The 23,419-nt window shown below is 37.5% G+C and overlaps 2 protein-coding genes across 2 annotated transcripts in view; one reads left to right on the top strand and one right to left on the bottom strand.

Annotated features, from left to right (window-relative positions):
- The window catches only part of LOC134741033 (collagen alpha-2(IV) chain-like), a 57,381-nt gene extending 44,296 nt beyond the window's left edge, over positions 1–13,085 (top strand). Inside the window, exons 8-15 of the mRNA XM_063673771.1 lie at positions 116–341; positions 495–610; positions 1,851–2,251; positions 3,023–5,093; positions 10,517–10,694; positions 11,273–11,387; positions 11,611–11,831; positions 12,466–13,085. Of these exons, the coding sequence (XP_063529841.1) occupies positions 116–341; positions 495–610; positions 1,851–2,251; positions 3,023–5,093; positions 10,517–10,694; positions 11,273–11,387; positions 11,611–11,831; positions 12,466–12,664 (3,527 nt within the window). The 3' untranslated portion in view covers positions 12,665–13,085. The remainder of the gene's footprint in view (positions 1–115; positions 342–494; positions 611–1,850; positions 2,252–3,022; positions 5,094–10,516; positions 10,695–11,272; positions 11,388–11,610; positions 11,832–12,465) is intronic.
- A 472-nt stretch (positions 13,086–13,557) lies between these two features.
- Positions 13,558–20,602, bottom strand: LOC134741090 (PITH domain-containing protein GA19395). The gene is made up of 4 exons (XM_063673859.1): positions 20,344–20,602; positions 18,663–18,784; positions 17,970–18,074; positions 13,558–16,526 (listed from the first exon to the last, which is right to left on the bottom strand). Exons 1-4 carry the CDS (start codon positions 20,527–20,529, stop codon positions 16,316–16,318), a joined length of 624 nt encoding a protein of 207 aa, XP_063529929.1. The 5' UTR covers positions 20,530–20,602; the 3' UTR covers positions 13,558–16,315.
- Positions 20,603–23,419: the final 2,817 nt, after the last annotated feature.

The following is a 23,419-nucleotide window of genomic DNA, read 5'->3' as shown; positions in this document are numbered from 1 at the left end:
CTGCAAACCTACTATTCTCTTTTTTGCCGAACGGATAATTCGGCTGATTGTTGTTTACATCCGGCGAAACACCAATGTGTAAGTTGAAACGTTTAAAAAAAGTGTAATGTTGTAGGCTTCATCGGCGAACCTGGCATTCCTGGCGATCAAGGCATGCCCGGCTTCCCCGGTCTCCCGGGACCAATAGGCATGAAGGGCCAATCTGGTGATATGGGACGGCCTGGTCTGCGTGGGCGAGACGGTCTGAATGGCAGTGACGGCTTGCCTGGGCGGCGTGGCATGGATGCGAACGCATACTACATTCATTTTCTTCAGGGACAAAAAGGAGAACCAGGCCTCAAGTAATTCATATTATGTATCTTAATTATTTAGTTTTTCCATTAATGTATTGCCGTACGGAGTCAATTTTGATTGTTTTGTATCATCTGTTGTCTTCTGGTGGACAATATAGAAGATGGAAAGTGAATGTACTACGTCTGCTTTGACTGTTTCAGAGGTCTACCCGGTTTGCCAGGTGACGACGGCCCTGTAGGAGAAACAGGAGAAGCCATTGGGAACGAATTTAATGTCAAAGGAGAGAAAGGTTTTACGGGACAACCAGGATATCAAGGTACGCAATGACCATTTTACTGACATACAGTAGCGGCAGAAAATCTATCATACTGCTATTTTTCTCATCTATCATTCAGCTTCATCGGAATACGGGAAGGGGGTCAAATTTAACTTGCAAGATTTGACCCGTACAAACATAGTTACATACATACATAGGTACATTGCAAGTTAAATAAAAACTTGTAAAATTAAATCGCATCCTTACTTTACAATTAAGTACCCACCGGGCTACCGCGAAAACTCGAATTGTCGTTCCCCTATATTGTAAATTTCATCGAAATCGCTGCAGCCGTTTTAAAAAAAAAAATATATATATATGCAAATGTATCTGGGAATAAGTTTCTGACAAAAAATTCATTTTTGTTACAAGCTTTTATCGCTGACTGTACTTTTCTTTCCACAGGTACTAACTAATACTCATCGAGACAATTCTAAAAACTCCAAACACAGCTAGGTTTCCTTATTTTATCACAGAGTGCCTATGACCACCTCCTGTCTCCATCATCAGATGAGCTCGATGGTACCATAATATTGCATTGTCACCCGACTTACATATTTATGCAAATTTTCAGCTTCATTGGAAGTCGGGAAGTGGGTCAAATTTAACTTGCAAGATTTGACCCGTACAAACAGTTACATACATACATACATACATAGGTACAGTCGAAGGCAAAAATATCGATCCAGACAAATGGCTCAAAAATATGTGAACAAGACTTTATTGTCTAAGTCTTAATTTGAGAATGTATATATATTTATGCCTTTGACTGTACATTGCAAGTTAATAAAAATACGATAGATTATTTGCCACTACTGTATATATGTATGTATATGTTTCGAAAGTAGTAGTAGAAATGAAGTATACCAAAGACTACATATATAACTCCGTATAAGATATAATAAACTCTAAGGAAAAAATGTGCCTTGGAAATCAAGAAAATTTGATTCTCGCACAGATGGCGCTATAGTCTAAGAGCTACGGAAATAGGTTTGCAATTTATAGAGCAACGAAATCCCTCTAGTCAGAGTGCCATACTATCATTATTAATTACTCCTGGCGCCTTGCAGCTGTTCAGCGATGGGTGTGAGAGTGGATGGGCAACAAAGGGGTTGTAAAATCAATTGAAGGTGTGCAATTTATAGAGCTCTTTCTTCTCAGCCTTCAGCAAATTGTTCACGTTTCTTCAGCCAATATTGAGGTGGCAAATGATACAAAATATATTTATGTTGGTGTTTAGGAGAACCTGGGCGAAAAGGAGAACGAGGCACAACAGGTTTTGACGGGTATCCTGGCGAAAAAGGCGACCAAGGTTTTACTGGAATTAGCCAAAGCGGTGAAAAGGGCATAAAAGGAATAGCAGGAGAGAAGGGCGACTGGGGCCTTTACGGAGAACCCGGGCTTCCAGGACAGAGAGGAGATGCAGGATTCCCCGGAATCCCTGGACTAAAAGGATTCCGCGGTGATGCGGGTGCTCCAATCATACCTGGGGAGCCAGGACTTCCCGGTAACCGAGGCATCATAGGTGACCAAGGAGAACCCGGTTATATGGGGATTCCTGGTCGTCCTGGTCAAATGGGGTCGAAAGGAGAACAGGGAGGACCTGGAGAGCCAGGACTAAGAGGACCGATGGGATTCCAAGTAAGTACCACCTATCATTAGAATTATCATATCTTTGAGCACTATTTTGCACTCAAGTTATATTGTGTTAGTTGATGCACTGTTAAACATAAGGTGTATTGAGGTTATTCCGATAGGTTTTTAAGCGAGAGTTGAGAGAGTAAATGTTCGTAGTGTTCGTACGTAATATTTTTCCCTAAAACTGGTGACATTTTTGTTTCATTGTATAAATTTATCAAAATGACAAAAAACTAGTAAACATGATGATGCTTACTTTATTTGAGTAAGTACAGGGGGAAAGAACACTTAATAACATTCTACCCTAAATGTTTACGGAAACAGAGTAAGTATACTTGATAATATCAAGTATACATATATATTATATATGATCAAAGCTCAGAGCCGAGTTGTAATTGCAAGTCGCGGCGGTCAGTGTAAACGGCTGCGGGAGCTTAGGTTAGCATGTCGACTAGCTAGAATAATCATCATCCCATCAAAAACATTACATGTAAAAAGATGTAAGCCTCGCAACGCAGGTCTTCTACTACAAAAAAGTTTTGAGATGTAATATGAAACCAAGTCGGTTATTTTAGTCAGTGCCAGGGGGTGTTAAAACCGTAACAATATTAGATACCATTATTTTTAAAATACTAATAATGACTTGGCAATCCTACCTACCACACTATATCAAATTTAAATTTGGATATGGATTAGCTTTCGTAACCTTATAATGCCACAACGATCACACCACAACTCATGAGCTATCTATTAAATATCTATTTATTTTAACAGGGACGTAAGGGCATTGAAGGAGTCGTCGTCCGGGGTGCACCAGGCATACCGGGGCGTAACGGCCCAAAAGGACTGCCTGGCATTGCCGGTACCCCGGGCCTTTTAGGCGAACCTGGTCTGCCTGGTATTGATGGTCCAGATGGGATAAAAGGAGAGGCTGGCAGAAAAGGTTTCCGTGGTCTAACAGGTTTACCTGGTAAAGGCGGAGCGTTTGGCTTTCCGGGCTTAAAAGGTAAACGGGGCCTCCCAGGAGAAAATGGAGATTATGGCGACGTTGGTCTACCCGGAGAAGTAGGTACACCAGGCAGACAGGGCATGCAAGGTCCAACTGGTATTAAAGGAGGAAGAGGTGATTCTGGATATATGGGTCGCATGGGATTACCGGGTCCGGCTGGAATTAAAGGAGACAGAGGAGATTATGGCTTTACGGGACCGAAAGGAGAACCCGGTGAAAGTAGTTTCAGCGGACTGAAAGGTGATATGGGAGAACAAGGAGCGATGGGTTTCCCCGGTGAGCCAGGCTTAGATGGGTTAATAGGTCCAAAAGGTGACGCTGGAGATAACGGTTTTGTATATAACGGAGGCCCTGGTCCTAAAGGCGAAAAAGGTAACAATGGACTATATGGACCACCTGGAGAACGTGGCCGTAAAGGAATATCAGGAGAACTTGGCCTCACAGGACAGCGTGGCGAAATAGGAAATAAAGGTTTCCCTGGACAACCTGGCAAACCAGGAAGAAACGGGTTAGATGGTCTGAAAGGAGTGAAAGGTTCAATTGGATTCCCTGGATTTTCTGGTGGCAAAGGCGAAAAGGGCTTCTTTGGGCGACCAGGAAGACCTGGAAATGCTGGTTTAGATGGCTTACCCGGTTTACAAGGTTTACCAGGCGAGAGAGGGCTACCGGGATCGCCGGGAGAAAGAGGCGAGCCGGGATTGATCAGTTATGGGCACGGCACCAAAGGAGACATAGGAGACATAGGATTGGACGGTATTCAGGGAAACCCCGGAGAAATAGGTGCACCCGGATATCCTGGACAAAAAGGTATTAAAGGTCAACGTGGTGAAATAGGTTATCGAGGTCAGGAAGGTGATCAAGGTCTACTTGGTCGGAAAGGTGAGAATGGCAACCAGGGGCCTCCAGGTATGCCAGGTTTGCGAGGTTTAAATGCTGAAAGAGGTGAACCCGGTAAACCTGGTATTGATGGCCTGGACGGTTGGTATGGAGCGATGGGACAAAAGGGGGCTCCAGGAGAATATGGCCTTGATGGCCCTCGAGGCAAGCCAGGTGTTCCAGGCCTCGTCTTTCATGGTCCCAAAGGAATAAAGGGTGATCAAGGTGCAATAGGCAGCCGAGGATTCTCTGGAGCACCCGGAGAAGTGGGATTACCAGGACCTACGGGTCTCAGTGGAGAACAGGGAGATAAAGGTGAAGTCGGATATATAATAAACCCAAAAGGTATATCAGGCGATGTAGGTTGGCCAGGTACTGAAGGACTTACAGGAAGAAAGGGCGAGAGGGGCAATAATGGCAGAAATGGTTATATTGGTAGGCGAGGCGCTCCTGGTTTAAAAGGATTCGAGGGAGACATGGGACTTCCGGGTGAAAAAGGAAGTCTAGGACTAAAAGGCATAAAGGGTGAGAGGGGTGATGTTGTTGCAGCCTCCCAAATTATACCAGGTCCAAAAGGTGACATTGGCTTCCCAGGGATTGATGGTTATAAGGGAGAACCGGGTAGACCAGGAGCACCAGGAAGAAGTGGATACCATGGCATAAAAGGAGAAAAGGGAGACATTGGTTTCCAAGGATTCTCTGGTCTGCCGGGACTACCGGGACTTCAAGGCCAAAAAGGCATCCGTGGTTTCAGAGGCGAGGATGGTACCCGCGGGCGCGCAGGGATACCTGGTATACCTGGCCCTCCGCCACCGGTCCCGAAATCAAGAGGCTATTATTTCGCAATACATTCACAAAGTAGTATGATTCCGCAGTGTCCACCTGGATCTAATCCTCTGTGGGATGGCTTCTCACTGATGCACATTGTTGCTAACGGCAAAGCAAATGGACAGGATCTAGGTATGTATTTTTGTTTGGCTTATTATTAACCGGGCAACTAAAATATTAAACAGGAACTTTCATTGGGCATATAATAATATAATTTGGCCGTGCTTTAATATTTTAGAGCCTAAAAATTTATATTTACTCCAAATATAAGCATCATACTATTTAAAAAAACTGGCATCAAATTCAAGCCACAGAAATAATAGTTTGGCGACTAAATAATAAATTGGCATCTATTATTGTAAAGCGTATGATTTTTAATATTTGTTTTCATATAGTTTTTTACACCTAATTAATCATATTGAGCACATCGTTTCAGGTAGTATTTAAATTGCGGAAGCAGCTAAATTTAATGAATATTGGTTTATTTTTTGTAATAATACATCGTTTGTTATAAAAACGGGGAACAACGTAAACATCATTATATGCGCGTAAACCGCGGGTAGTTTTCATCACACAGCTATCGCCTAATAGCAACCGCCGTGCATCGTTCATATCGTTTCTAGCCAAGTCTACCAAGAATACCAAGACAGTTCCCAGCGCGTGAGATACGTAGACTATTAGGTACAGCCGAGTTCATAAATATGTAGGTACCTATACTTTTTTTTACAAAAATGACGATTGATTCCGTCTTTTTCTTACCGTATCAATTAATTCCCGCTTTAATTGATACTAATCTATCTATCTTCTATACATATAATAAAGCGGAAGAGCGTCGAAAGTCTGTACATGGAAGATATTCGAAAAAAAATTGGCTGGGGATACTTAGAATCGATAACAGAACACGTTCCAACAGTTTTTAGAATTTTTGTCTGTTTATCTGTTTGTCTGTTTATTTGACCGCGCATCAAATGAAAACGGCTGAACGGATTTTAATGCAAACTTTATTAATCTGTCGAAAAAAACCACGGCCAGGTTATAGGCTATGAAAATTTGAGAAATTTTACCCCTCAGGGGGTTAAAAAAGAGATGAAAGATTGTATGGGGTTCAAGATTTATTTTAAGCTAGCAATTTGAAACTTCGTAAAAAGATATATTATTAAAATACAAGAAAACTAATTTCAGCGTTTTTGAAAATTCATCCCCTAAGGAGGTGAAAAAGAGGTTGAAAGTTTGTATGGAGATCAAATTTTTTTTCGAGTGCGTTACTTGAAACTTTGTATATGGGCATATTATTATAATACAGGAAAAGTGATTTCAGCGTTATCAAGAATTCGTCCCCTAACGGAGTTAAACGGGGGTTGAAAGTTTTAATCAATTACAAATGCTTTGAAACTTCTTAGAAAGGTATAATAGACGATTACAAAAAAGTAATTTCGACGTTTTTGGAAATTTAACGCCTCAGGGGGTGCAAATTTTATTTTAAGCTTGGAACTTGAAACTGCAAAAAGGTATTATATTAAAAAGCAAGAAAATTACTTTCAACATTTTTAAAAATTCATCCCCCAAGGTGGTGAAAAAGGGGTTAAAAACTTTATCTTGATAACTATATCATTTAAGCTACTAAGGCCAATTTAGGTATCGTTTTTGTATAAATCGGGTATACCGAATTCATTTATCAAAATGACACCATTCCGGAGTGAAAACACAAAAAATATGAAAAAATAATACTTTTTTTTAATTCCTCTTAACGCTTAAACCGCTGAACCAATTTAGTTTAAATTTGGTATAGAGATAGTTTGAGTCCTAGGGAAGAGCATAGGATAGTTTTAATCTCAAACATCATCCCTTAAGGGCGTGAAAAGGGAGGTGGAAATTCGTATGGGATTCAATAACCGCTGGACCGATTTAGATAAATTTTGGTATAGAGTCCCATAAAAATATATATTTTAAAACTGAAAAGGAAGGTGTAATATTGTAGGGAGAATCAATAACCGCCTGAACTGATTTACATGAAAACTACGTATACGTCTTTTGATTTAGTTGAAAATGATACTTAACGACTTAGAACCTAATCTTAAACATCCCCACCCCCCTACATAAAAAATCTGGGTAGCTCCACTTCTTAAATACATCTTAGGAACACCAAAGACAGATATAACTCCGTAATAGATGGATACAGTCTAAGGAAAAAACGTGCCTCGAAAATCAAGAAAATTTGATTCTCGTTCAGAGGGCGCTACTAGCTTTGGCCAACTGTCGTATAGATGGCGTTGACGGTTTCGTTTGTTATTTAACAATTTTAACGTATATCAGTGAAAGAACATGGGTCAAAATCATAAAAATAATTACTGCAAATAAAATAAAATAAATATTCATATCTAAATACATTTTATCGTATTCTTAAAAATATGTATTTTTAGTTTTAAAGTGTGTCGACAGATGGCAGTGAATTTACTGGGGTTACAAAATTTACTATGACAGTACCACTCTAGTATGGAACACCAAGATTAATTCTGCCAAATACCTAATCGTATATCGCATCCATATTCATACGTACGAAATCACCTTTTCGTACAACTGTTAGTCCTCATTTTCCTCTCTTGATATTAACATTATTCAAAATATTTTGACACAATTAGTTGTGTATCAACCACAGCTATGCTATGTCCCGTGTACGTTTGTGTTTTTGAATTTTTAATTACTTATTATAAAAGTTAGAAGCATTAAAAAATTTGCCTGAAATCAGTTTTTCGCTCCTAAATTTTACAATAATCTAAAAATCTAAAAAAGTCAAACGTTGAAAACGTAGCATTTAGCTATGGTAAATATACATCAAATTATGTACCTAAAAATATTTTCATAATGATAGAGGAAAATGGAGACTGCGTTTGTATGGAGAAGCGGCCGTGCCCTTTCCTCTTAAAAATAGCCACGAATGTGGGTACTTTAAAAAAAAAACATTTTTCTATGTCTTTTGCGGAGTAATTGTCAAACGATTTGGGACTTATACGCGTTACCATGCCTTCCCGAAAAAAATCGAATCTTTCGCGAAAGTCTCGCAACGCATTGAGGCTACAAGGGGCACGGTCTCAGGAGTCTGAAAAACAGACCACGGTGAGAGACTCAGTGGCGCTCTAGCCAGGCAGGTCGCTTCGCTTTCGGCTAAAACGGCAAGCCAGCGCGAGTCTCGATTGTGATCCCAAAGACATCGTACGCAATACATAATTGTAGGCGCAGATTCTGACGGAGTGTGGCGCCGGAGAAGCCGTGTTCATCCCGCGCATCCCCCTCATCCCGAGCAACTTTCCGTTCCGCTTCAAGCGCCTACAGGTTCCCGTGAGCGTCTGCTTCGCCATGACCATCAATAGACCGCGGGCCAGGAACAGATTTCATGACCAATCGCCTCCCGGGCGAAAACTCGTATAGTGGTTAACGGCTATGTATGATGAACCTTCGTGAACGTCGGCTGCCGCTCCGTTGGTGGGTTGAGGAATGGCAGCAAATAAAGTCAATAAAAATTTTTTTGTCATCTCCTCCCGCTTGATACTATGTCAGATGATAGTTCAGATGCTATTGTAAATAAACAAAACCGTCAGCCGATTGTATCGCTGTGGAAAGACCGTCAGCTGGTCACATGACAATGTAAAAAAGAAAATTCTTTTCAGTCATCGGCGTCATCGCCTCCCGTTTGATACTTTGTTAGATGATAGTTTAGATGCTATTGTTAATAAAACAAATCGTCAGCCGGTTGTATCGCGGTGGAAAGACCGTGTTACGCGCTTCGGTGGCTGCCATTCCTCAACCCACCAACGGAGCGGCAGCTGACGTTCACGAGGGTTCATCATACATAGCCGTTAACCGCTATACGAGTTTTCGCCCGGGAGGCGATGCCTGACGAAATTTGCGCCTGGCTCGCGGTCCACAACAAGTCGTAGGGGCAGACGCTGCGCGCCGCCGGCGTCATGCTTAGACTGATTTGACTGGAGGACCGATTTGGATGATATTTGCCATGGACATGATTTGGAAGTTACAGTCAAGGACGTAAAAATACAAAAATGGTACTGTATCGTTTGATATACACCTACTACTCTATGTCGTTTAAATCACGTCAAAAATTTGAATAAGGGCAAAAAAAATATTGATTTTGGAGTGTAGTTTTATTTATAATATTTTACCTAATTGTAAAATATTTTATCTGGAATACAGTCCTTTACTTCAAGTTCCGCCTCTAGGGGAGAGGGAGATAAATTAGGGGTGAATTAGCCGCTTACGTCACAGACCGAATTCCACGCAGGCGAAGCCGCGGGCGCGGGCACAGCTAGTAATAATATATATATAATAAAAAGACAATAATACATTTATGACATTTGAAAAATATTATTAAGTCTTTTTGTAGAAATAATAAAAGATTGGTGCTGTTTTTTTTTATTCTACACCTACAAAAAAAAATTAAGAAAACTTAATTAGACAGTATCTCGCGCATGAGTTACACTATCCTTCCCGCTTTAATTGATACAGTAAGAAAAAGACGATTAATCGTCATTTTTGTAAAAAAAGTATAGGTACCTACATATTTATGAACTCGACTGTACCTAGTACTTAGTCTACGTATCTCACACGCTTGGAACTATCTTAGCGCACTAGTAGTAGCCTACTAAAATTATAAAAGTGATGTGTGTACACACTTTAGCATTCCGTTATTCTTCTTCTTCTTTTAAAATTATGGCTTCAGCCCAGTGGGACTATTTCGCCAGTATCAAGGTATTGAGAGGTTTACAAACGACAAAAATTGTACGGTTGTACAAGACAGTGTACGGTGATTTGTTAGCTCTTGTAAATCGATAGCTAGACTTTACAAGAAGCACGTGGACTACCGGCCGTTGACTCCAAGATGGTGGTTAAACGCGCTTCAAAATTAATTCTCCATTCACTGCACACTACCACATTAGTTTACTGTATAATAAGCTATCGATATTACACTTTAAACAATATTAATAAGCAAAAAACAAAGTAATTAATCACGATGCTAACTATCAAGATGGCGCTCGAACCGGAAGTCCATTCCGTTATTATTCCATAAACATTATCCCACGACATAATCAAACACCTTAAGTTTTCTACCCATAGGTTCAATGTTTATACGACCACAATAACTTCTTATATTAAAATGACAGCTCAAGTAATGATGGTCGAAATACAAATTTTAAGTGTGCATTTACCTTAATTTGCTATCTAAATATTTTAAAAGAACTTCATTTTTAAATTAATATATGTATAGCAGTTTTCTTGTTAAAATGTGCTTCACAAATAATTGGTACTTGCCTTTAAATAAACAAAAGCTGTAATGGCATTAAAATACTACTCATATTGGAATAATTTGATGCTCCGCTTTAGTTGCCAAAGTATTAATTTTAGTACCTATTTCTATTTTTTTTAAGCTACCAAAGTTCGATTAATTAGTTGACCGGTTAAATACGTGCCTTTTTGTTTTTCTAAAAAAACATTGCTCGTTAACTAGTTAATTTTAAATAATTAATCAACAAGTGATTAATCAGGTGCACCTGGTAGCTGCTTGCGTAGATTCAGTACGATGCCCTATATGTTCTGCAACCTGAACAGTGTGTGCAACTTTGCCGAACGAGAGGACTACAGTTACTGGCTGTCGACTAATGAAGCTATGCCAATGGACATGACTCCGATTCGAGGAAACTCCATCGGGCCTTATATATCAAGGTACACTCTCTGAAATATTTTATTTGGCTGATATATATATATGTAGCTGTCACGTTACACATGTCATGTCATGTCATGTCACAATCACAACAATTAGGTAAAAACGGGTACTTAGGTACTCGAACACACCACGCATGTGCGTATTGAAGCTCGGGTTACATGTGAAAGCAAGCTCAAGCTAAACTGTGTCATAATCATAAGTTTAACATGTGTGTGACTCTGTATGTGTATCTGTGTGTCTCGTGTCTCCCTGTGGCATCGTAGAAACCAAAGGATAAACAGATTGAAGTGCGGGTTTTTAAATAAGAAGCTAGGTATCTGTCGAGATCGAGATGGGGTGATGTTTCGGACTTTCTTTCATTGTTTATTTTATAATTATTACTCATAAAGATGTCTTATGATATGAAGGATAATGTATTACTAGCACCTAAAACCTATTTTATCATCGAGATCGAGATGGGGTGATGTTTCGGAGTTTCTTTCATTGTTTATTTTATAATTATATACTCATAAAGATGTCATATGAAGGATAATGTATGTATTACTAGCACCTAAAACCTATTTTATCATTGCCCCAGGTGTCAAGTGTGTGAAGCACCAACGAGGGCTATTGCACTACACAGCCAAACTACAATAGCGCCGTCCTGTCCAAACGGCTGGGAAGAACTGTGGCAGGGATACAGTTTCTTAATGGTAAATATAATCTATTCTGCAACCAGAAGTGACAAGAAAACACAAAAATCGGAGACACTTGAAAATCGATAGGTATGGTGACTCGCGCAAAATGTAGCACACACTTGAAGTGTAACACTTCATTAAGATATTGTGCGCACAGGATAGACATCCAAAAGTCCTCGAATGCGAGATGCCTAGGAATGCATGAGAGATTTAACATAATTATCTTTTCATCCCTCAGCACACAGCGGGCACTGATGCAGCTGGCCAAAATTTGGTCTCTCCTGGGTCTTGTATGCGAGAGTTCCGTATCCGCCCCTCCATAGAGTGCAACGGCTTGGGACGGTGCAACTACTTCGCGATGGGAATTGGCTTCTGGCTTTCTACTATTGAAGACAACAAGATGTTCGCAAAACCAGACCAAGAGACACTTAAATCTGACCATATCAGGAAAGTTAGCAGGTATGTAATAAAAAACCGGCCAAGTGCGAGTCGGACTCGCGCACAGAGGGTTTCGTAATTTTTAGTATTTGTTGTTATAGCGGCAATCATCTGTAAAAATTTCAACTGTCTAGCTATCACGGTTCATGAGATACAGCCTGGTGATAGACAGACAGCGGAGTCTTAGTAATAGGGTCCCGTTTTTACCCTTTGGGTACGGAACCCTAATAAGAAGGTAGGTATTTATTGTTTTACCGGCTATAGCATTAAGGTCTAGTTTAATCTGTACTTTAGATGCATAGTCACAAAGGGCGGTAGTGTCTAAGGCATGTCTCAGATCGCGGCTGTTTGGCACCTTAGCCGACGCTATTAAGACTAATATAGTCACGTTTTCTAAATTATGGATTTATCACAGTCTGTGTGTGTAGGTAAGTACTTCCCAAAATAGTACTTATATTAAAAGTTTGGAAAACTACTACCTACCTGTTTTTTTGTACCTACCTAAGTTAGAAATCAGACCTTTCCCGGGTAATCAAAAATTAACGAAACGAATTAAATTTGGGTTCGTTACAATCGTCTTAGTAGTAGAGGTTTAAAACTTGTGTCGAAAATGTTATTCATTGAAAAAAACGTATTGATCATTGTTTGTTTCCAGATGTTCTGTTTGTATGAGGCGCTGGCCCGCCGCGCCTAGCCAACAGCAAGGCGATATAAGAGCCGTGCCCAACGCGGTCGTGAGGCAGAACCCGCGATACCCGCCGTACGGCCGCCGGCCCGGCTACCCCTACCAAGGAACCCGAAGGCGCGTCGCCGGCTGGCGGAACCGACGTCGCCAGGAACACCCGGGCTCATAATCGAACGATCTTCCTACAAATATAATATAGAACTCGTGTCATATTTCAAAGCACTTATGTACACCGTTAATCACTTCATTCGGAAAAAAACAGTGGTAACGATAGGTGAGCAAGATTTGTAAATCAAAATTACATACCAAAGTTAATTAGTAATTTACCTATATCCAAATATATTGATGTTTTCGCAAGATAATAGTATGAAATACTATCACTTCGCGACACTTATAGTGTGATACTGTGTTGCCGATGAACTTACCTATACCTAGGTAACTAGTAGTAATTAGAGTTTAATTTTAAGTAACGATTAACTTAAATAAAGTATCACTGCCTTCTTTTAGAACAATAATTTAATTTAAGTAATTATTTTCCTAATAGATGTTCAATGTGTTGGAAATGCAAGGTAAATATATATTGGTAAAACTTTTACTTTTATAAATATATATAGTATCCTTCGATGGAAAATTAACATGTATTATCTTGATTTTTTGAATTTGTAACTAAGTAGTTTTGGGGTAAATTGTGATATAAGGACTTATACCTATTACCTAACTATTGTCTGTTGTAATACGACCCGACCAATACCTATATTGTTTTTTCTCGTGTAAATATTAAAAACAAGGTCTTCCACTGTATAGTGATTAATGTAACTAGGCACAAGATTTTTTGTTACTGCATGCTGATCTACTCTGTGTACAGATACATAAAAGATATATTTATTACTAGAAAATGTTACATACATAGTAACCTGAAATAAATACAATAGTTTCGTTAAGTCAATCCTACTTAGTTATATACGTTTCTGCAAATAAAACTTTAATTTTCTAAGATATATTTTCTGTAAATATAATATAATTATTGAAAATAAAAGGTTATAATACAATAAAACAAAGTAATAATAAAAATATTTTATTTAAAAATAATGTAGGACATTTCCCTTTCCTTCATAAATAACAAAATCTTGCAATCTTTAGGTATACTCGTAAACACATGGGTTATAAATTAGGTTGCAATCTGGCTGATACAAGTTAAACCTATTAAAGTCAATTAACGGCGCTACTACTCGTATTGGTAGTATATCTGTATTTATGTGACATATATTTTTCTGTGTAATTGAATTAGATTGGATCAACTTTAGTAATAGTAGGAGATACGTTATATATGGTCGACCTTCACCCATACGTCTGACGGATGAAACTTGTATTTTATGAAAGAAAATATGTTCCTGAACATAAATAAATAGGGTTGCCTAAAGAAATATGGTCAAGGTTATTTTTAAGAAATTTTTGAAAATATTTTTTTTTCTTCAAATTTCACCGATTTGTCTGACGAACGGAATAAGTTCCAATGGAAAGTATACAACTTCTACAACATGAATAAATTAGGTTTCCTATGTTTTTCCGGTCACTATTATGAGGTTGCCGTGTTTAAACAGGTGAGTTAAAGTCGATAATTGCACCCATCTGTCTGACGCTTGAATTATATATCAAAATAATGGTAATTTTATTGCGAATACAATGGTATAGGGTTGCCTGCAAAAATCCGGTCACAAATAAGGGTTGCCAGGCTTTTAAAGAAAATAAGAAGGAAAGACTTTTAGCGGTAACTCAAAAACGGCTTAACTGATCACGATTGTTTTAACTACTTTCGAATGTGTTTATTAATCACTATTTTTGTGATTTTTTTCATAATTTTTGGATGAATGGTTCAAAAGCTAGAAGGAAAAACCCTTTTTTTTCTTTCTAAATAATTATTTCCGAAATGATTCACTTTATCAAAAAAATTTGTTCAAAGACCCCTATTTATTTTGAAAGACCTATCCGACGACACCCCACACCATAGGGTTGAGACGATAAAAAAATTGTCACACACATTTTGTTTCTTTCAAAGCGATTATTTCCGAAAATATTCACTTTATCAAAAAATGATTTTCTAAAACCCCTATTTATTTTAAAAGACCTATCCAACGACATCCCGCATTATAGGGTTGAAACGAAACAAAAAATCCTTACATACATTTTGTTTCTTTCGAGGCGATTACTTCCGAAAATATTCACTTTATCAACAATTGATTTTTGAAAACCTGTATTCATTTTAAAAGACCTATCCAACAATACCCGGCACTGTAGGTTTGAAATGAAAAAAAAAACCTTACATACATTTTGTTTCTTTCGAAGGGATTATTTCCGAAAGTATTCACTTTATCTAAAATTGATCATTGAAGACCCTTATTCATTTTAAAAGACCTATCCAACAATATCCGGCACTATAGGGTTGAAACGAAAAATTTTTTTTACATATATTTTGTTCCTTTAGAAGCGATTATTTTCGAAAACAGTAACTTCATCAAAAAAAGTTTGTTCAAAACCCCTATTCATTTTAAAATACCTATCCAACGATATCCCACACCATAGGGATAAAGTGAATATTTTAGGAAATAATCACTTTTAAAAGAACAAAATATATGTAAAATTTTTCGTTTCAACTATAGGGTTGATATGCCGGATATTGTTGGATAGGTCTTTTAAAATGAATAGGGGTCTTCTATAATCAATTTTAGATTTTCGGAAATAATCCCTTCGAAAGAAACAAAATGTATGTAAGGATTTTTTTTTTCATTTGAAACCTATAGTGCCGGATATTGTTGGATAGGTCTTTTAAAATTAATACAGATTTTCAAAAATCAATTGTTGATAAAGTGAATATTTTCGGAAATAATCGCCTCGAAAGAAACAAAATGTATGTAAGGATTTTTTGTTTCGTTTCAACCCTATGATGTGGGATGTCGTTGGATAGATCTTTTAAAATAAATAGGGGTTTTAGAAAAACATTTTTTGATAAAGTGAATATTTTCGGAAATAATCGCTTTGAAAGAAACAAAATGTGTGTGACAATTTTTTTATCGTTTCAACCCTATGGTGTGGGGTGTCGTTGGATAGGTCTTTCAAAATAAATAGGGGTCTTAGAACAACATTTTTTGATAAAGTGAATCATTTCGGAAATAATTATTTAGAAAGAAAAAAAAAAGGGTTTTTCCTTCTAACTTTTGAACCATTGATCCAAAAATTATGAAAAAAATCACAAAAATAGTGATTAATAAACACATTCGAAAATAGTTAAAATAATCGTGATCAGTTAAGCCGTTTTTGAGTTATCGCTAAAAGTCTTTCCTTCTTATTTTCTTTAAAAGCCTGGCAACCCTTATTTGTAACCGGATTTTTGCAGGCAATCCTATACCATTGTATTCGCAATAAAATTACTATTATTTTAATATATAATTCAAGCGTCAGACAGATGGGTGCAATTATCGATTTTAACTCACCTGTTTAAACACGGCAACCTCATAATAGTGACCGGAAAAACATAGGAAACCTAATTTATTCATGTTGTAGAAGTTGTATACTTTCCATTGGAACTTATTTCGTTCGTCAGACAAATCGGTGAAATTTAAACAAAAAAATTATTTTCAAAAATTTATTAAAAATAGCCTTGACCATATTTCATTAGGCAACCCTATTTATTTATGTTCAGGAACATATTTTCTTTCACAAAATATAAGTTTCATCCTACAGACGTATGGGTGAAGGTCGACCATATATAACGTATCTTAAGACTATAAGGCCGAGCGAATATGAAAGTATGACACTAAATTGCCTAATCTATATGCCTGGATACAGAATCTAAATGTTTTAGTTTATGATCGTCGAGATTGGGCCTAGCTTCATATGTACAAATGGTGACGCCGTGCTTGTGTCCCGGCGCCCATTCCCCCTTTAAGCCGATATAATAAATTTTCGTGTTGTCAGCACCGAAGTTACTCGGAAAGTGCATAGTCAAGTGGGTTACAGAAGAAAACGTGACGATTCTGTAACAATAATAAAGTATTTAGAAAGTACTCTCTCGCAATGAAACTTACTTGTGAAATTAATTTCTTAGTACCTATAGAAATTTGCAAAAAGAAATATTGTTGTGTAGGATTTAAAGTCAGCATTAAATAGATAGTGACGACGAACATGGCTAAATATATCGGAACACATCCTTATTTCTATGGTAACAAAGGTGTGTAACGATAGGTAGGGGAGACCGAGGTGAGTTGTGACAGAGGAGAGTTGTGACATTGTCGATTTTCTGGAACGTCTTAACTGTTAGCGAGCCCGCAACAGTGAGCGTTTGTTAGCTAGTAACTTGAACTAACAAACGCGTGCTATTGCGAGCACGTTATTAGTTAATAGATTCCAATAGATCGACGATGTCACTACTCTCCTCTGTCACAACTCACCTCGGTCTCCCCTATATTTGTCCACTTATGTACTTCCGTACGACGAAACTTTTTGTCTAATCCCATACATTGAAAAATTTAACACATTTTAATAATTTCGAAAGAAAGCATGAAACTCGGCATGCAAAATATCATATTTACCTAAATAATTAGAAATGGTAGCAAGTAGTCAAGCGATTGTTTCCTCAATGTTTGTTACCCGATTTGGAGTTTTTCATTATTTTAACAAAAACTATTCAATATAGGTATGTACCTTCTTACATCAAACCTCAAAATAAACGGTATAACCTACTATTTACTATGTTCTCTACTCTTGTCTGGTAGTTTTCAAATTAAACTTGCCGCAATCTCAGCCACCCGTCATCGTCAGCCAGCAATATATGTAAAGTAAAGTAAAGTGGTTACGGTAGATGTATCATGAAGCCTAGCGATCGTCAGCTGCTGCTCTGTTGGTGCTAACAATTTGACTAAAAATAATTAATGACTTGTTTTCATTAAGTATTATTTTTTGTACCTATACATACCTATAAGCAACATGGTATGCCAAGATTCATGCTCTCTTTCCGATGGGACCGTATTTTTAGCTAAGAACCTTACATACCTACATGCCCAGTACTTTTAAAATCTTACTTGGTACTTACCCAATTGAAATAATTTCTTCATAGATCCATTCACAGGGTGGACTCAAGTTAAAAAGTGTAGGTACATATATTTTTATTTTACGTGAACGTTTACGGAAACTAGAAAAGTCCTAGTCAGTTTTGCAAATTGATGATAGCAGAACTTATAATAGCCCTAGATTTTTATATATGAAATGTTTTTTTCTTTAAAATAATGGATACCTAAATCAGTGTGTAATCATAATATCATAAACTATTAGATAAAGTATTATAGTTCTACAATTAGTAGTTAAAAAAAATACCTTGACAAATGTACCATGTCCAAGTAATCAGATGTTTCGCCACGGGCGGCACAATGCTTATAGCGCGAGCACTAGGATTAAGCATAATATATATATATATCACTTACTTGGGAGCATATTCTAATACACCTTCACTGTCTCTGTGAAGTTCAAACACCTGATCTGGTTCCATGGTGACATCATCAAATGTCATGTTAGGTTTGTTTTTAAATCTGCAACAAAAAAAATCTATAAAATATTAGATGAAATACCTAGGACCACCTAGTTACAGTAATACAACGTGAAAAAAATCTTTTTTAAACTGCATTTAATAAAATGGCATTAGTAGAGGATAAACAGCAAAGACAATAGGGTAATTGCATTAGTTTACTGTCCAGTGCTAGTTTCCGTACACTTGGCGGAGTTGCTACAAAGAATTGCGTATAATTTGAATATAAACCTACCTCACCGCACAATTTTGGACTTATTGCAATCCTTAATGTCTAAACAATAGATCTATCTACATAAAAATTATATTTCGAAAGTAGCGAATTTAATAAAATCATATTAGTTGCAGCTTCGCATCTGCGCCTTGCAGTATAAAACCAAGAAAAAAAGGTTTAGGCGGGAAATTTTCATGGTAAGTTTATTAACTGTTCTAGCTATTTTAAGTAAAAAATTTTAGCATATATGTATACTTACTTAGAAATCAAAGTTTTATGATGGTTTTTGAAGAAATCTTAGAGAAATTTAGTGGACGGGAACTAACATACCAATTTTATGAATTATTTAGTTTTAGTACTGAATTAGGTACTACTTACAGTCTCAACTTAGATGGGTGTGCATCTGAATTTTCTGATGCTACCTTTATGCCTTTAAGTTTAACATTGCCAGTGAATGGGATGTTGAAAAGGAGTTCTTCATCTGCATCACTCTCCACAAACTGAAAATCAATTAGGTACATCAGTTTTATTATGTTGTACAAAACTTGTACTGGGCCCGAAGGACCTCATTAGTCATTCCTCATACCATACCACATAACAAAACCATTTCGTGCATCGTTAGAGATGACAATTGTCAAGTTATAGTACCCGGGATTTTAGACTGATCTGTTTTATAGCAATAAGTTTTAAACCAGGGACCGGACAACCCTTTCCGCGATAAAACCCTTTCAATGGGCGACACTTAAACACGGCTAACACATTGAAAGACTTTCCCTTTTGAACTGCAAGCCCATACATACCCTTACCTTTGACTAACCCTTACCGAAAAGCTAACCAAAAATAAGGCTAGCTCTTAATAAGGGTTACCCTTATCTTTAAGCGCTTTTTATAAAGGTTTTCCTTTGCGTGAAAGAGACAGGATTAGTATATATCTACGGTAGTGTATGAAAAGGAAAGAAAATACGTGCCTAGTCAAAGAACGCCGCCGCCCCCGCCGACGATCGCTCGGATTCGAAGTAATGTGTGCTTTATGAACAAGGTAGATGACTTAAATTAGCATGCTTATATGCTAAAAGGGAAGCCCTTTATAAGGCTAACCCTTATAAGCAATATGCAAGGTGTTGGTGAGCAGATAATAAGGGGAAAGCAAAACAAAGGGTTTCGTCTGGCAAAGGGTCTCTCTCTCTCTCTCTCTTTAGCCTTTTTCTACCCTTTGGGTGTAGGCCTCCTTCATTTTGCGCCATTCGTCGCGGTTCTGTGCGACTTGGAGCCACTGTTTCCCCACAGTCTTCTTAATGTCGTCGTCCCAGCGCATCTGGGGTCTACTTTGAGGACGGTCTTCCCCCCATGGTCGCCACTCGAGTAGTCGTTTGCTGCACAAATCGGTCTTCCGTGCTATATGACCAGCCCATTCCCACTTCAAATTGGCTACGCGTTTTATAACATCATTGACTTTGCTCTGTTGTCTCAGCCATTCATTTGTTTTACGGTCTCTCAATGTGATCCCCACCAATTTTCTCTCTAACTTTCACCACCTGGCAAAGGGTATGGTGAGTTAAGCCTTATGCAATACCCTTATAAAACCCCGATAAGGGATAGCGGGCCGGTCCCTGTTTTAAACTACTGCTTCATAATGATATTTTAAAATAAAAATTTTCGTTGAAAAAGAAAAACGGGTCAAGTGCGAGTCGGGCTCGCGCACGAAGGGTTCCGTACCAATACGCAAAAAACGGCAAAAAAATCACGTTTGTTGTATGGGAGCCCCCCTTAAATATTTATTTTATTCTGTTTTTAGTATTTGTTGTTATAGCGGCAACAAAAATACATCAAATGTGAAAATTTCAACTGTCTAGCTATCATGGTTCATGAGATACAGCCTGGTGACAGACGGACAGACAGCGAAATCTTAGTAATAGTATAGGGTCCCGTTTTTATCCTTTGGGTACGGACCCTAGAAAAAGGTGTTTGTTAATAACTGGTTCCAATAGTAATATTACTTTTCTATAACATAGAAGCCGAAAATGGTACGGGCAAAATGTATAAGTGACTCAATACTCACATGAGTTGTATCATGTCGCATTTCCCATGGCTTAAACACTGTTTTACCTGATCCTTCCACCATCTCATTCAAACACTGTAAATTATCCTTATCAATTTTTTCGTAAAGGTTATATTGAATACCCAATTCCTCTGAACTTGAGTGGTCGTGATCGTGGCATTCATTGTGACAATGGTTATGAGACATTTGAATATTTATTATCTATTTGTTTTTATTTTATTATAATATTAATTTGCAGGTAATAAAAATATAGTTGTTAGTCACGGTCGCTCAAATTAAAAATCAAAACGTCATTTTTGTTTTGACATTTGAAGCTCTAGATGTCCTAGATAACGTTCAGATTCAGATATTATGGAGTAATCACGAATGTAGATTTAATAAACCGGATGGAGTACACGAGCCAAAAAGTGTGTCCACATGAGAGGTCAAAGTGGGTGACCAAAAGTCATATGTATGTGGGATATTAGGATAAGTTAGAATGTATTCAGAAAGGAATTCACCTATTCAGATAGGGCCTTTTTCTTCCCTGCTAGGAGCTAATTTATACGAACCAAGTACCTAATTAAAAAGCTATTACTCCCTAGGGACTTATATTAATGAAAATTACAGGTTTTTTTTTCAAAATCCCGCGGGAACAAAACAGATCTTTGTCCTTTAGTACACCTGCATGAAATAAAATATTTTTCGACCAAGTGGGATTAAAAATCACGAAATGTCATGATAAATTAGGTGTGATAAGTTAAATATAAGATTTTATTATGTGTGTTACGTGATAATTATGATGCAAATATGTGTGTGTGAGTATAATACCTTTAGACGCTAAGCAAGTCGAATGCTGATGTCGTTTCTATTGTATTGCGTATATGTTCGAGATGCTATCTCTTAAAAACAGGCATCGTAAAAAATCTGCTTATCACTTATAAGTATAATATACATATTATATACTCTCATATGTATTCATTTGTTTTTGGTAGCAAATAGTAATGGCGGATGATTGAGGAAAAACGTCTCATTTTTACCCTTTGGGTACGGACGGAACCCTAAAAACTAACCCTAAAATTTGAATTTCGCGCCTTTTTCTACTGACAAGATTTGCTTGACCAACTATATTATGAATATAATTGGTCAAACCAAATTGGCAGTAAATAAGAACAAAAAAAACTAAACTCCTCCTTTTCTTTCGGGTACTAGTGTAAGATAAAGATAGTATGATTCTCTCTATGTTTGAAATAAGACAGTCCTTTGACAAACTATAAATGTCAGCCGTTGGCGTACACAACTCAAAAATGGTCACGTTTTTTTATTTGTAGTCTGCCTCTTTCGCACTCATGGTATTTTCATATACGTGATGGCTTCTCTTTCGCACACTTGAGCTATTCTTTAAGCGTCATCGTAGTTGATTGCAACATTTTTCTTTTTTAAATATGCCGCCTTTATGTACTGACGGAAATATGTGTCCAACCTATATAGAATCGATTATAAATAGTTTGAAACAACATTTCAGTAATTAAATATTATGTATAAATGTATCTGTAATATTTAAGGACTTTGGATTTAAATTTTGGCAATGATATAGGTAGCTCTCATTACGTCAACCAAATAATTAAACATGCCGAAATAAAGATATACTTATTTAGGTAAACTTATTTTTACATTAAGTAAGTACGTAGGTAATAAGAATTCTGTAAGACCGATTCACATCGTGCCGACATCATAGTCACCCTAATGAGTTTGACAATGTTGTCTTGTATTTTTATCGTAAACTTGAATAGTTGAGGCTTATCTGTGAAAAGATATACCACAATCAGCAAAACTTTCACTCCTGCAACCTTTCACACAACATCTTATACCCATTTTATACTTTATTTCGCAAATAAATCTTGTGCGCCGCCATTCATGTATTTTGAAAATTTCTTCATCAAGTTGGGGATACCAATTAATATTCAAAGTTACTACAATGTCTACCATATTAAAATTAATGTATTTTTTGTTGTGCACATGCTTGGTTAAATCAGTTAATAATATTGACATTATAACTATTTACAAATTACGTAAAAGATATCAGACCCGTACTCTGAATATAGCACTTAAATAATATAAGAAGGTATTTAATTTTAGTAGTTATTGATATAAATACTACCAAAATGGTATCTTTTTAACATTGGCAACATGTGCGAGTGGGATACCGCGACCCCTGTTTGCTATCTCATGTGGACCGTTTTCTCTAGTCTGGTACGAACACCTTTCTGGCTCTGTGATAAGGTTTAATTTAGTATGGCAAAAAAATTGACAGCTCGCTCCAGTTTAGGGTACAGCTTCATGGGAGTAATAAACAAAATAAATTATCATTATAATGCTGAATAGGGAAAATCAGAATCTCTGATTTAAAGGTCTTCCGCTTTCTTGAGCATTCCGTGCATGTTGAGGCCAAAGAGAATATAATCACTACGTTTTGTTGAGGTGTACGTGGATAGAGAATCTACAGTAAATATTTAAATCTCGTTTACTCCCTCTGTAGCAATCTGTAGTCTGGCTATGATATATACAAACAACTACATTTAAAATGCGCACGCTCCACAATCGTGCGCAAATCGCGCGATTTCGTTGATTAGCGAACTAGACTCCACACTCACGTTCGCTACTTCACGCCGTGTAGTCTGAGTGAGCTTTAAGGTCCCTCCACACTAGTGTGCGAATCGCGGAGCGAAGCCGCGAACGCGAGTGTGGAGTCTAGTTCGCTAATCAACGTAATCGACTCCACACTCGCGCTTTCAGCTTCACGCCGCGTAGTCTGGAGCGACTTTAGATTGCGCTGTAGACGTAGGCCCATGGAGACTGTATAAAGGAGCCAAATCTCTATGTATGAAAAGTGTCCATCAAAAAACAGTAATTAGGCGGCGCCACCATACACCGAAATACTACCAAAAACAACCTACGTAATTTGGTCGGGTTATTTGTTGCCTTATATGGTTCATGTTATACTCATGTCCCAGAGCCTAACTAGCGCCACCGGAGAGATTAGGAACTATTATTTAAAGCTTAACGCGGTCACTTTTACAACAATTCTGCCATAAGA

The sequence above is a fragment of the Cydia strobilella genome, chromosome 4 (genome assembly GCF_947568885.1).
Source record: "Cydia strobilella chromosome 4, ilCydStro3.1, whole genome shotgun sequence".
Classification (NCBI taxonomy): Eukaryota; Metazoa; Arthropoda; class Insecta; order Lepidoptera; family Tortricidae; genus Cydia; species Cydia strobilella.
The sequence above is the reverse complement of the archived record's forward strand: the minus strand, read 5'-3'. Positions and strand labels throughout refer to the sequence as shown.